This window comes from Balaenoptera musculus, chromosome 11 (genome assembly GCF_009873245.2).
Source record: "Balaenoptera musculus isolate JJ_BM4_2016_0621 chromosome 11, mBalMus1.pri.v3, whole genome shotgun sequence".
NCBI classification, from domain to species: Eukaryota; Metazoa; Chordata; class Mammalia; order Artiodactyla; family Balaenopteridae; genus Balaenoptera; species Balaenoptera musculus.
The window spans coordinates 55,677,952-55,691,913 of NC_045795.1; the positions used below are offsets into that span (position 1 = coordinate 55,677,952).

General features: G+C 49.1%; 1 protein-coding gene across 5 annotated transcripts in view; it reads left to right on the forward strand.

Moving 5' to 3' along the window:
* The window catches only part of ITGA9 (integrin subunit alpha 9), a 354,859-nt gene that overhangs the window by 21,021 nt on the left and 319,876 nt on the right, over window positions 1-13,962 (forward strand). For all 5 annotated transcript variants that reach the window (XM_036868321.1, XM_036868322.1, XM_036868324.1 and 2 more), the window contains exon 4: window positions 8,890-9,013. In XM_036868321.1, coding sequence (XP_036724216.1) covers window positions 8,890-9,013 — 124 coding nt within the window. The remainder of the gene's footprint in view (window positions 1-8,889; window positions 9,014-13,962) is intronic.

Sequence of the window (13,962 nt, forward strand, 5' to 3'; positions counted from 1 at the left end):
ACAGTTGAGCCAAAGAAGCCAAGAAGGCAGAGCTGGAGGGTTTGTGCCAATGGTGCTGTGATTATCCTGTTCTAATTCATTGCATGCAAAGCTAATTTTCTCATCTTTTACACAGTTACTGCATCATCTATTTAATAAGCCACTCGGGGTGGGACGGTGGGGAAGGACGGGCATCCAGCAGCATCTGCTTTCCTCATGGCTTTTTAATATTGTGGTCAAAAACAACATGAAATTTACCATCGTATCCACTGTTACATGTATAGTATAGTAGTGTTAACTATATATACATCATTGTAGAGCAGACTTCTAGAACTTTTTCATCTTGCAAAACAAACTCTAAACCATCGAACAATAACTCGCCCTCTCCCCCTCCCCACAACTTCCTTTTCTTAAGAGTTTGGCAACTTTACATACTGCATGATTCCATTTGTATGAGGCATTTGTCTTTTGTGTGTGTGTGTGAGTTAAAATTTTTTACCTAAAAATATTGCATACATCCTTTTGCTTTTTCACTTAATGTTACATTTTTATTTTAAATTTTTTATAAATTTATTTATTTTATTTATTTATTTTTGGCTGTGTTGGGTCTTTGTTGCTGCGCGCGGGCTTTCTCTAGTTGTGGTGAGCGGGGGCTACTCTTCGTTGCAGTGTGTGGGCTTCTTACAGTGGCTTCTCTTGTTGCGGAGCACGGGCTCTAGGCGCGTGGGCTTCAGTAGTGGTGGCACGTGGGCTCAGTAGTTGTGGCTCGTGGGCTCTAGAGCACAGGCTCAGTAGTTGTGGCTCACGGGCTTAGTTGCTCTGTGGCATGTGGGATCTTCCGGGACCAGGGCTCGAACCCGTGTCCCCTGAATTGGCAGGCAGATTCTTAACCACTGCGCCAGCAGGGAAGCCCCGATGTTACATTTTTAAAGTTTTGTCAATGTGGTTAATATTCTCTATAGTAGTCTGTGTTTTTTTTTTTGGTGACTGGCTGATTTCACTTGGCATAGTGTCCTCAAGTTTCATCCATATTGTAGCATAGGACAGGATTTCCTTAATTTTTAAGGCTCAGTAATATTTCATTGTACGTATGTACTACATTTTCTTTATCCATTCATCCATTGATGGATATTTGGGTTGCTTCTACGGCTTTTTTTTTTTTTTTTTTTGGCCATGCCGCTTAGCATGCAGGATCTTAGTTCCCTGACCAGGGATTGAACCTGGGCCCCCTGCAGTGGAAGGGCGGAGTTCCAACCACTGGACCGCCAGGGAAGTCCTGCTTCCACGTGTTGGCTATTGTCAATAATGCTGCTATGAACATGGGTGTGCAAATCTCTCTTCAAGATCCTGTTTTCAGGGGCTTCCCTGGTGGCGCAGTGGTTAAGAATCTGCCTGCCAATGCAGGGGACACGGGTTCAAGCCCTGGTCTGGGAAGATTCCACATGCCGCGGAGCGACTAAGCCCGTGCGCCACAATTACCGAGCCTGCGCGTCTGGAGCCTGTGCTCCGCAAAGGGAGAGGCCGCGACGGTGAGAGGCCCGCGCACCGCGATGAAGAGTGGCCCCCGCTCGCCGCAACTGGAGAAAGCCCTCGCACAGAAACGAAGACCCAACACAGCCAAAAATAAATATAAATAAATTAATTAATTAAAAAAAAAAAAGATCCTGTTTTCAGTTCTTTTGTATATAAACCCAGAAGTGGGATTGCTAAATCCTATGGTAATTCTATTTTTAATTTTTTGAGGAACCTCTATATTGTTTTCCACAGTAGCTGTACCGTTTTACATCCCCACCAACAATGCACAAGAGGAGAGTTCCAATTTCTCCATGTCCTTGTCAACACTTTTTTTTATGGTGGCCCTCTGAATGGGTATGAGATTGTATCTCATTGTGATTTGTATTGCCCTAATGATTAGTGATGTTGAGCATCTTTTCATGTGCTTGTTGGCCATTTGTATGTCTTCTGTGGAGAAATGTCTGTTCAAGTTCTTTGCTTATTCTTAAATTGGATTTTTTTTGTTGAGTTGTTCTCGTGGCTTTTTGCACGTGTGCCATCTTGCCAGGAAACGTCTGTCCCCAGTCCCCTCTGTCTTCCCTGGTTTAGACTCTGCCACTTCCATGAAGCCTGTCATCAGTGACGGTGCTGTCTAGAACAAGCTTGGCATCTTTTGTGTCATTAGGAACTCAGCATTATGTCGTTACCTTATGTGCATGACTTATTTTGTGTATATGTCCTTTCTTTTTTTAAAAAAAATTTATTTATTATTTATTTTTGGTTGCATTGGGTCTTTGTTGCTGTGCGCTGGCTTTCTTTAGTTGTGGTGAGCGGGGGCTACTCTGTTGCGGTGCGTGGGCTTCTCATTGTGGTGGCTTCTCTTGTTGTGGAGCACGGGCTCTAGGTGCGTGGGCTTCAGTAGTTGTGGCACGTGGGATCAGTAGTTGTGGCTTGTGGGCTCTAGAGCGCAGGCTCAGTAGTTGTGGCACACGGGCTTAGTTGCTCCGTGGCATGTGGAATCTTCCCGGACCGGGGCTCGAACCCGTGTCCCCGCATTGGCAGGCGGGTTCTTAACCACTGCACCACCAGGGAAGCCCTATATGTCCTTTCTAATGGAAACCACTTGGGTATAGAGACCATATCTTCTACCCTTTTAACTCTCAGCACGTGGAGAAGGTCTTTCTAAGGAGTGGGTCTGAAAGTGTGTTTGAATAATGTAGGGGCTGAGCGTCACTGTTAAAACAATTAGAAACGAAATTAGTTGCCATCTCGTCTTGGTGGCTGATTCTAAGCAGTTGATGGAAGCTTGAGGCAAAAGATGTAAATGCTCCTAGGAAATGACAGGTGACAACAGGGTCCAAGGAGTGGCCGCCTAGTCCATATTCATGTTTTGGAGGCTTCATATCCATTTGCTTTTTCTTTAATGTCTTATTTCTACCTGTCAAAGCTTTCTGGGAGGCAGATATTTATTTTAAAATTAAGAACAGGAAGATATGTGTTATTCAAATATGTTTTGAGAACTCGGGAGGTGCCCGGGGGTGTGGGCATGACACCTGTATGCCCAAGGAGCATCATATTGGATTCCAAGGTTGGGCTTGAAGAGGGAGAGGTGGGATGGCTTTTTTTGAAAATGGCATCTGGTGCTGATTTAAAAGTAAAGAACAGATGGAGAGTTTGAAAGCTGTGACAGGGAGTCAGGTATCTCCATGACACATGGCATTTTCTGGCCCCATGGACCGGCAGCCAGCTCTGGCAAGACCCAGGACGTTGGGCTGGTCTGGCAGGCTGCCCCTGGCTCAGTACCTGCCAGTCTCGGATCCACGCACGTTGTGGTTCCTTCCATTGCCCCAGGGAACAAATGATACCTGGAGTGAACACCGCATTGGGATTAGAGGCAAGCCCTTTCCCTTCCCGCACTCCCAGATGCAGATGACAGTTTAGGGGGAAAAAATCACTTCTGGTAATAACCACCCAACAAACCCAGTATGGGCACTGAGTCGTCTCTTGGACCTGGGAGGGCAACTCACAATGTTCAAGTCTGACATTTCTGCTTTTCAGCAGAGTCTGCAAGCCTCAGACAACAACTGAAGTCAGCATCTAGCTGACTTCTGGGAGGAAGCTGTGTTCTCCAGCTCTATCTCTTGGCTGTTTCCTTTCCAAGCATCAGGGCAGTTGCTATCTATTCACCACTTCTCATCTGTCCATTTTTTCAAAGCCACAGGATACACTTTTGCATTTACTTCTGTTGCTTTGTTTCCTGATTTTTTTTTTTAAGTGAACTTTTTGTTGAGCTTTCACATCCATGCAGGGAAGTGCACAAATCATCTGTGTACATCTAGATGAGTTTTCAGTAGGTGAACATTTTCAGAATGAGTTTCCCAGAACCCCAGAAGTCACCTTCCCTGGACCTCCCAGGCCATTCCCTCCTCCCTTGGAGGGGAAGCTTCTTTGGGGGGGTGGGATCTGTGGCATCAGGGCCCTGAGCCCCTCCATCCCCTGTTCTCAGTGGCCCAGGGCCTGGCCCAGCCTGTGCTGGATGGACCCGAGGCATGGGAAAGCTCTGGCCATCTGTGCATGGCAAATGCATGTGTAAGAGGGTGAGGGGGCGGGAGTGGCGGTGGGGGGGGCGGTGCGGCGCGTGGGGTGGGAGACGTAAATGCCGCTGTGGCTGAGCCATCGGAAAGGCCCAGTACCCACCACCCCCAGGAAGGACATGTGTTTCCATACAAGAAAGCCCTTCGAAATATACTCATCTCTTTATCCTTTTGGGAGGAAGAACAACCCTTATAACCTGAAGTATGTAAGATGCTAAGATTTGGGGTGGTCCGCCTGGAGGGGTAGGATAGGGAGGGTGGGAGGGAGACGCACGAGGGAGGGGATATGGGGATATACATATATACGTATAGCTGATTCACTTTGTTGTACAGCAGAAACTAACACAACAATGTAAAGCAATTATACTGCAATAAAATGTTAAAAAAAAGATTTGGGGTGGTCCTAGACCCTCCCCCCTCTTTTGTTATAATTCTTTGGAATCCAAGTTGGAATAAGTTTTGCTGTTTCCAGAGGGTGCTCTCTTTCTCCTGTTGGTCTTGCCTGCTCTGCCCACACCCCCTGCCTCCCTCACAGCAGAATTCATTTGGAGAGATTGATGGAGATATTAATGCTTTGGAGACAGTCCCTAGGAATTTTTCTTAATGTAGGAGTCAGATTGACATGTGTGTATATATAAGGATAATTGGGACTAAGCAAAGTCTTTTCTTTCTGTAATTTATGTTCAGAGACACTTTTCCTTGTTTTCTTACATGCAAACTGCCTTTGACGCTTTGATCTCTGACCTCACAGAATGCATTAATTTTAGTTTAGTTTATTGTGAAATGCAATCTTTGGATCTTCTAGAAATTCCCCGAGATCACTTCTTTTTTTTTTTTTTTTTAGAAAGTCACGTTCTTTTATTTATTTATTTATTTATTTATGACTGTGTTGAGTCTTCGTTTCTGTGCGAGGGCTTTCTCTAGTTGCGGCAAGTGGGGACCACTCTTCATCCCTGTGCGCAGGCCTCTCACCATCGCGGCCTCTCTTATTGCGGAGCACAGGCTCCAGATGTGCAGGCTCAGTAATTGTGGCTCACGGGCCCAGTTGCTCCGTGGCATGTGGGATCTTCCCAGACCAGGGCTCGAACCCGTGTCCCCTGCATTGGCAGGCAGATTCTCAACCACTGCGCCACCAGGGAAGCCCCCGAGATCACTTCTTAAATAGTTTATGCCACTTAAAAAAAAAAGACAATGGGGCTTACCTGGTGGCGCAGTGGTTAAGAATCTTCCTGCTAATGCAGGGGACACGGGTTCGAGCCCTGGTCGGGGAAGATCCCACATGCTGCGGAGCACCTAAGCCCGTGCGCCACAACTACTGAGCCTGCGCTCTAGAGCCCACGAGCCACAACTACTGAAGCCCATGCGCCTAAAGCTGTGCTCCGCAACAAGAGAAGCCACTGCAATGAGAAGCCCGCACACCGCAACCCACACAGCCATCAATCAATCAATCAATCAATCAATAAGACAATAAGCTAGACATTAAATACAGAAAGTCCATCCTTACAAGAGTCAGCGTGCGTCATGGTAAGCACCCGCCTCGACCCTTTTCGGTCCCTCTAACCCAGAAATACAGTAAAACATGGTAAGCCCATGAGCTTTGCCAAATCCATAAACTAAAATATAACTAATGTACCAGCTAATTAGATGGTAAGTGATTCAAATTTGCAAACTATCAGAATTTGGTCAGAAATAAAATAAAATTAAAAGACTTAGTGGAGTGGAGTGATGATCCACCGAGTGATACTGTTGTTTAGCTTCTTGCCTGATACCATTTCAGTCTATTGAGAAATGTGCTAGAAGCGCAGAATAGTACCACGCGGGGAGGATTGAAGGTGGTTTGCAGTATAAGGAACAATGAGATTAACGTCATAGGGTACGAGGCAAGTGTGGGCAAGCTGAGGTTTCTTGCCGCTCTGAGTGTCCTCATTTTCCCGTGGACAGAGAGCAGCCTTGTCAAGGGCCCTTGGGCGGTTTGCTTGAAGGGATGAAGACCAGAGAGGCTGGCAGGCAGTGAATTTCTTTGTAGAGTGACCTCAGGGATAGCCAGGCCCTGGAGAGCTCCCCCACCACCCAGGGCCTGGGCATCCTGTTCGACCCCAGAGAGGTCATTTCGGGGGTCCTGACACCTGCGGAGAGGCTCTAAGGGCAATAGCTACCCGACCTGCCTCAAAGGGTGGGTTTTTTTTTGGTTTTTTTTTGTTTTTGTTTTTGAAAGGGTGGGTTTTGATGGCTTCTCAGGTGGGTATTGGGAGTTATAAGTTGGAAATGTTTTCTAGTAAGACAAGGAGGACTCTGAAATGTGGGTTCCTGTGTTGTTTGCAGCACTTACCAGCTCTGGAACTTAAGCAAAGCACTCTCTGATACCCAGGGTTCCTGTACAGAAAATGGAATTCTAAGACACCTCCCCACCTTCCAGGGTTACAGAAGCGGTCAGATGTGTACCATGTAAATGCTGAATGTTACAGCCTACAAAAACAGTGTGTTTGATGCAAACAAAGACGTGAAACACTTTGATTATTTTAAAATGCAGTATTTTAAGAAAATGCGTCTGTTGGCCAGAGTGAAGCAACCTGATAACAGAAGTGAGTGTGAATGTCCACGAGAAACAGGCGGGGCTAGGCAGAGCGCACACCTTTGCAGGAAGCAGCTGGGCTCCTCACCAGCTGCGCGGGTGCACTCGAGTGTGAGGCTGGGTGTGTCCAGTGCTGGTGGGGAAGGATGCGAGTCTGTGTTCCTGCTTCTGGCTCCCAGAACTGCCCTCCCTCCAGGTGTCTCCTGGCACGTTCGACCCCAGTGCTCCCCAGAGGCTCCCCTCCAGAGCTGACCAGAGGGTCGGTCTCACCTCCTCGCATGTGCCAAGCTCTCACCCACCTCAGGGCCCCTCCCAGTTGCTCCCTCACTTTCTTCAGGTCTCTGCTCAGATGTCACCTCCTCGGAGAGGCCTAGGCCACTTCCTGGCATGTGGGACCATCCTGGTGAGATGGAAATGTTCTATATCTTGCTAAGGGTTTGGTTACAGGAGAGTATATTCGTCAAAGCTCATTAGATGGTACACTTGAGATCTGTGCATTTTTCTGTATGTAAATTTATTTCAAAAGACCGTCAACAAACATTTACTTCTGATTAATGATATAAAACAGTCAAATATCAGCAACTTCATACAGTTTAACCGAATGCTTTGCCCTGAACCTGAAAAGGAGCTCCTGAAGGTGCTCCACGGACCAGTGGCCTCGGCTCAACTGGGGGCTTGTTAGAAATGCAGATTCTCAGGGCCCTGAAGACTGGCCGAGCCAGCTCTCTGGGTGGGGCCCAGCGGTCTGTGATTTAGTAAGGCTTCCACGTGATTCTGAAGGGTCTCAACGTTTCTTTGTTTTTTTTTTTTTGTTTTTTTTTAAAGATATGGCAATTTATTATTTACTTTTTATTTATTTATGGCTGTGTTGGGTCTTCGTTTCTGTGCGAGGGCTTTCTCTAGTTGTGGCAAGCGGGGGCCACTCCTCATCGCGGTGCGCGGGCCTCTCACTATCGCGGCCTCTCTTGTTGCGGAGCACAGGCTGCAGATGCGCAGGCTCAGTAATTGTGGCTCACGGGCCCAGCTGCTCCGCGGCATGTGGGATCTTCCCAGACCAGGGCTCGAACCCGTGTCCCCTGCATTGGCAGGCAGATTCTCAACCAGTGTGCCACCAGGGAAGCCCGGGTCTCACGTTTGATGGAGGCCGATGGCTACTCCGTGGGCAAGCAGGTAGCACCTTGAAGCTTAGGGTCTGTTTTGGGTGGAGCAGCACTCCTCGTCTCTGGCTTTTTCTCAGTATGTTCTTTGGTGAGGACTCGAGTCTGTCTGCTGCACCAGATGGACCTGTGACTGTTCACTGCTGCATCTTCAGTGCCCAGCTCAGAGCCTGGTGCATAGTAGGTGCTCAATAAATACTTGATGGAGGAATGAACAGGTGCATGTGTGGGGCACGCACAGCGGATCCATCCTGGCCCGAGGGCCCTGAAGCGGGTATTGGGTGCTTGTCTTTTCCTCTACCTGGTTTCCTTTTCCGTCCTTTCCTGCTCTCCCCACATCTGGTGGGTCCCTGGGCCCATCAGTTCCACCTCTATATCGTGAGGTCACCCCCTTCTCCCATCTCCACTGCCCCTGTCCTGATGCAGGCAGTAGCATCTCTCACCTGATGTTCATTTCCACCGTTGCCTGTCTACAGTCTCCACTCGGCAGCCCAGTTATCTTTCCAAACTGTGAGTCAGACCATGCCACTTGCCTGTGTAAGACCCTCTGTCATCACATCCACTAAAGTCACAGTCATCCCCAAGGTCTATAAGACTCCCGGGGCCTGGCCCCTGTCCCCTCTCTGACCTCAACTCCCTCCAGAGCAGCCCCACGGGCCTCCTTTCTTTCTCTGGACCCTCTAAGCCTTCTTCTCTGTTGCCCCTGGTATTCCCTCCTGGAGTACTTCCCTCTGTGCCCAGTGTGTTTGGCTCTTTCTCATCCTTTTGGCTGCCCCTGGCCTCCAGGTGAAAACTGTCCTCCCCACTCCCAGATTCTCAGTCCATAACCTAGTGTCTTTCCTTTCCGGCACTTGCTAGGATCCCCATTTGTTTGTATGTTTATTGATTGTCTGCCGCTCCCAGGGGCGCTCCCCAGGCTCTCGCAGTTTGCTGATGCCCACCCAGCACAGCACTTGGGCTGGATGGGAGAGGAAGTGGCTTCCTGGCCCCTCTGCACCTCTCTCCTCCTACAGAACCACCTGGCACTGCCGGGCTCTGCTTTGTAACCTCCTGGGCCTGACTCTTCTGCTCTGAACCTCTCTCTGTCCTCTAGGCCTGTGCCCACCGCTGGAAGAACATCTACTACGAAACAGACCACATCCTGCCCCACGGCTTCTGTTACATCATTCCACCCAACCTCCAGGCCCAAGGCAGGACACTGATCCCTTGCTATGAAGGTGAGCTCTGACTGATCCTCCCTTTTGCTTTCTGACCCCACGTCACGCCCCAAACAACCCCCAACCATCTCCACACCACCATCCGAACACTCTCCCCGACTTTCCACACTCTAACAGAAGGGCTGCACCGTGTCCCCAGATGGCCCTTTGGTGTCCGAGGATCAGGTAATGAGGAAGATGGGAAGGGGCAGCGTTGCCAGACCCTGCCCAGCCTTGTCCATCTGTGCCACAGAGCCCATGGCGCTTCCCAAGCTTTATGAAGTCTCAGACTGAAATTCACCAGCCTCTTGGTTTCCTGACAATGCCAGATGTTGTGCAGCCTTGGGAAACTTGCTTTCCCTCTCTGGGCCTGTTTCCTCCCCATGAAAATTCAGAGGTTGGCTCAGATGGTCTCCACAGTCCCATGCAGCTCCCAGATAGTCATAACGCTCCCGAGACAACTCCTGGCCATACCCGTGGACAGATGTCCTGAGGCAGGGGGAAGAGAAGGCCCAGGGTTCAGTCACGTCATGACATCCCAAGTCTGGCTTTCCTTCTTATCCGGTCTGCACACCCTGGCAGATGCTGGAGAGTTGGGTGCACCCTCAGCGTGGTTTTAAGAGCTCCTTACCAAGGGGCACTTGGGGTTTGGGAAGGAGAATGTTTTCTCAGGCTCCCTACTTAAGATGGTTCTAATGCCTGGGCTGGGGACCACTGAGCCTATCATGACTTAGCTCAGTTGAATTTGAACTTTAAGGATTCAGTGTCATTTACTGTAGTTTTACAGCTTGTGCTCTCAGGGTTTGCTTAGCCTAATTCCAAGTGAGCTAAGTGCTTGGCTGTTTATGTTTTATTTCTCCCCCTAATTTATTTGTTTGGACAGAAGTCTCCACTAGCCCGTGGCCACCTTTCCCTTGGGCCTCCCTGGGTTTTCCCATGTTTCAAATTTTGGCCATTGAAAAGGGACTCTGGGAAAGGCCGGGTCCCTGCAGGAGGCATGGACCCTCTCCTCTGTGAGGGGGACCCTTTCTTTGATCCCATGTCAGCATCTGATCAGCTCTGGCAGGACCGTGCTAGGCAACTGAACTCTGGCCCTGTTTATCTCTGTACTGCCCCCATCAGAAGAAAAACCTCATCTGAAAAACAGATGATGATGTGATCAGTCGAGAGGAGGAGGGATAGGTCATGTAAAGACACAGATGAGGGGCCAGGACTGTGCTGACTGCCCCAGCTGGTTACTTCCTTTTTTTTCCAGGAGGAAAAGTGAAAAGGCCCTGGAAGAACTCGTTGGGTAGCTTGTGAGGCTGGGAGGAGTGAGGGAATCAGTAGGGACGATGGAGGCTGTGGGGATAGAACCCAACTAATTATGCAATAGGACCAGCAGCACTCTGGTTTTCTCAGAAGTTATCTTGTGAAATAGGGCCACGTTGCCATCCCTAGTGACTCCCCTGTACACCACCATAAGCGTCAGAAAGCAAAAGACTGCCCTTTGGAGAGGGAGCTGGGGTCACATGTCCATGTGTACCTGTAGCCACTGTGGCTTACACTTTTAAAGGATCTGTTATCAGGCAGTTGCGGGGGGGGGGGCGGGAACAGCAGTAGAATGGGGTTGGTCTGGGGACTTTATATATTCTCTCTCTCTTTTTTTTTTTTGGCCATGCCATGTGGCATGTGGGGATCTTAGTTCCCCAACCAGGGATCAAACCCTTGCCCCCAGCAGTGAAAGCACGGAGTCTTAATCACTAGAAGTGGTTTGTTTTGGAAGTTATTCCTTAAGACACCAGTGGGGAGCGGGAAAGTGAGAAAAGGAGGGGAAGGCGGCCCATGAGGGGTGTGGTCCCCACGAAGTTACCAGCCTGGGCCACTGGGATACAATCTCTGGGCCAGCGTAGGACACACACCTCAGAATTATCTTGCCTGAGGGATGAGGGGATGGGTCTGTATCCACTGGGCATCCTGTCCTGCCACGTGTGTGGGCGGGGAAAGCCCCCAAGCAGAGAGATGCAGGTGCTGGCAGGTGGCAGTCAGGCCATGTCACAGAAATGGTAAGGGCCGAGGGGACCTGGGGGCGCCCCCTTGGCGGCGGGGGTTCTGTGTTGCCTTTCTCCTGTTACAGATGAGGATGCTAAGACTTGGCGTTTAAGTAAATTGTCAAAGGTCACTCAAAAGCACATGGTGGATAGAGCTGGGTTTTGAATTTTCATTTGTCTGACCTCAGCAAATCATGTTGTCTCCTGGTGGTTAGTGGGGATTTGTTTTGTGTTTTGGTGTTTCTGGTTTAAATGAGATTTAAATAGGAGCCAGTTGTTCACCCTCTCAAAATAAGAGAGGGTGACTGGACTGTCCCAAAGGTCCAATCATGAGGGAGGGGAACATGAACATTTTGGGTGTTGGTGTTCTCAAGAGCACCTGCCTGTCTTCTTTGCTGGCAGCTCTGGCCTGACCTTGGCGGGAACGTGCAAGCCTCCGTGAGCCAAGGAGGGCACCACAGGGCCAGGTAGCAGGTTGAGTCATGTCTGCTCTACATGTCTGTCACTCACAGTACAGTGTGAGTTCTGAGCCCACCCCTCTGGGTGTTTCGGACTGTTACCTGAACGTGTTCCCCATAGCTCACTGGTCCCAGGAGAGAGACGTGTGGAACAGACCCAAACCCTAAACCTGCAGCCAGAGCCCAGCTAGGTCATCCAAACCCTAGGTGACCTGTAGATGTGCATGGGAGAAATAAATGCTTGTCATTGTTTGCAAGGAGATTTCCTGGTTGTTGCACAGTAATAGCTGACTGACACAGGCTCATCACAGGAACCCACATTCCTCGTGCAACAGTGGCTGTGGGATGGGCTCCGGCCTCTAGAATCACTCTTTTCTATGGTTGTTCCTTGACTTAATGATGACCAGCTGGAGCCAGCAAGGAAAGTAGCAAAGTAGTCGTGCCCTGCCCAATCCTTCTTTACCACGGGCACCCATACTTCTGTATCCTAACTCATTCAGTGCCCAGGGAGGAGTACGGGGTGGGGCCGGGATGGGGAGCATTGGGGTATAAGCAGCCCCTTAGAACAATGGGGGACTGAACGGAACGCCTCTGTAGTTCTTGGTCCTGTAAGAGGCGAGGTGTGGCAGATGCTCAGATTTCTCTAGAAGAGGGGCTGGCAGGTGGGGGATGCAGGCCACAGGGCCCTTGCCTGTGCTCTTGCTTTGGGATCTCCATCTCCCTGTTTGGTGGTCTAAACTAAACCTACTTAAGCTCTTAAGGCAACCATCATTTTCTCTTAATGTGGAAAAACTCAGTAACGCGGGCCGTCTGTTCCAGTTGGGGGGTCATATGGTAGTGAAGTACAACAAGTATTTTGGAGTTTGACCGGACCTTTCAGATATCACCCAGCCTGGCCTCTTTGTCTTTACTGACATCCAGAGATGTGGGGTGGCTTGCTCAGGCTGAGTTTTAACTTCCATTCTGTTATTCACATGCTGCACAATCAAGAGGCCAAGTAGAGTGGTGGCTAAGAGCACAGACTCTGGGCCTAGACCGTCAGAGTCCCAGTCCTGGCTCTGCCACTTGTTAATGCTGTGACTTCAGATGAGTGACTTAACTTCTTGTGCCTAACCTACCTCAAGGGGCTGTGGAGAGGATTAAGTTAGAGCTTGTAAGTTCTTAGAGCAATGGCTGGCATATGCATATATATATAAAATACTACAGTTGACCCTCCGCATCCAAGGATGTGGAGGGTCAGCTGTACTCTGCCATTTTATATAAGGCACTTGAGCACCTGCAAATTTTGGTATCTGCAGGCATCCTGGAACCAAGCCCTCATGGATACTGAGGGAAGATTGTATATGCTAATAAGCACATATATGTTAATATACCGTATTATGTGCTAATGTACTGTCTGCCAAGCAAGTGTTTGTTAATTACTATTGGGCAACTAATTTGTCTACCAGGGATAGAGTCCACTCAGTTTTATTAAGTACCTGTTAGACCCTGTGCCAAGTGCCTGATGGATGAAGCCCAAGAAATTCCCCATCTACAGGGGAAAACAGAGCGGGAACATAATGCTTCCAAAGTGGCAGAGCTGAGTGGGGAGAGAATTCCATGCCCGTGTACATGGCCTGGAACCTCTGCAAGGGCCCAGGCTGCATCCACGTTCAAGGTGGCATTAAGGCAGGATTATTTCATTTCACAACTGGAAAAACAGAGACCCGCCTAGAATCTGCAGCCTGTTGGGGGCCCATGGAAAAGACAAATGGTGGGTGCTGGGCAGGGGAGGATGGACACTTCCTCTGCAAGAGTGGAAAGACCCCAGGGTGGGGCTGGGTGTGGCCCGATCTCCCAGGCTTCTGCCTCCCTGGCCTCACCCTGTGGCTGGACCCTCGGTGGGAATGGACACCATGATGCCTCCATTGCATTTACTTCTGAGGGTTATTGTGAGAAGCTCATGAGAAAATGCAGGTGAAAGTGTTCAGAAAGACCACACACTGTTCTCTAATTGTGGCCTGATTGTGGGTCTCGGTGAGGGTCAGCCGTGCTCCAGAATGTTGGGAGGTTGATTTAATTGAGGAGAGCCTCTAAGTATGTGGGCACCTGTCCACAATGTCTCAAACTTTTCACTTCTTAAAAAGTCCGTCTTTGGTTTGGCACAAGGACATTTTTCTCCTGGCTTTTCGGGTGCTTCCTGTTTCTGGTTGGTGGGAAATGCTATCAGAATATCCTGTTTGGAACCAGGAAATGTAGAGAGAATGGGAAACAAAAATGAATTTAGGACACAAAGTAAAATAAACGGATGGCGCGTACCCCTAACTCAGACCGTTTATTTGATAGGAGAATATCGTCATTACTACCATATGGGGTTTGGTTTATATCAGAATGTATGAGAAAATGAGAACTTTAGTCGAGTGACAGATGGGCAAAACGCTTCCTAAATTAAAGAGCATGCACTGTAAAACATTAGTTGCTGTTAACCAAGTTATGGTGTTAC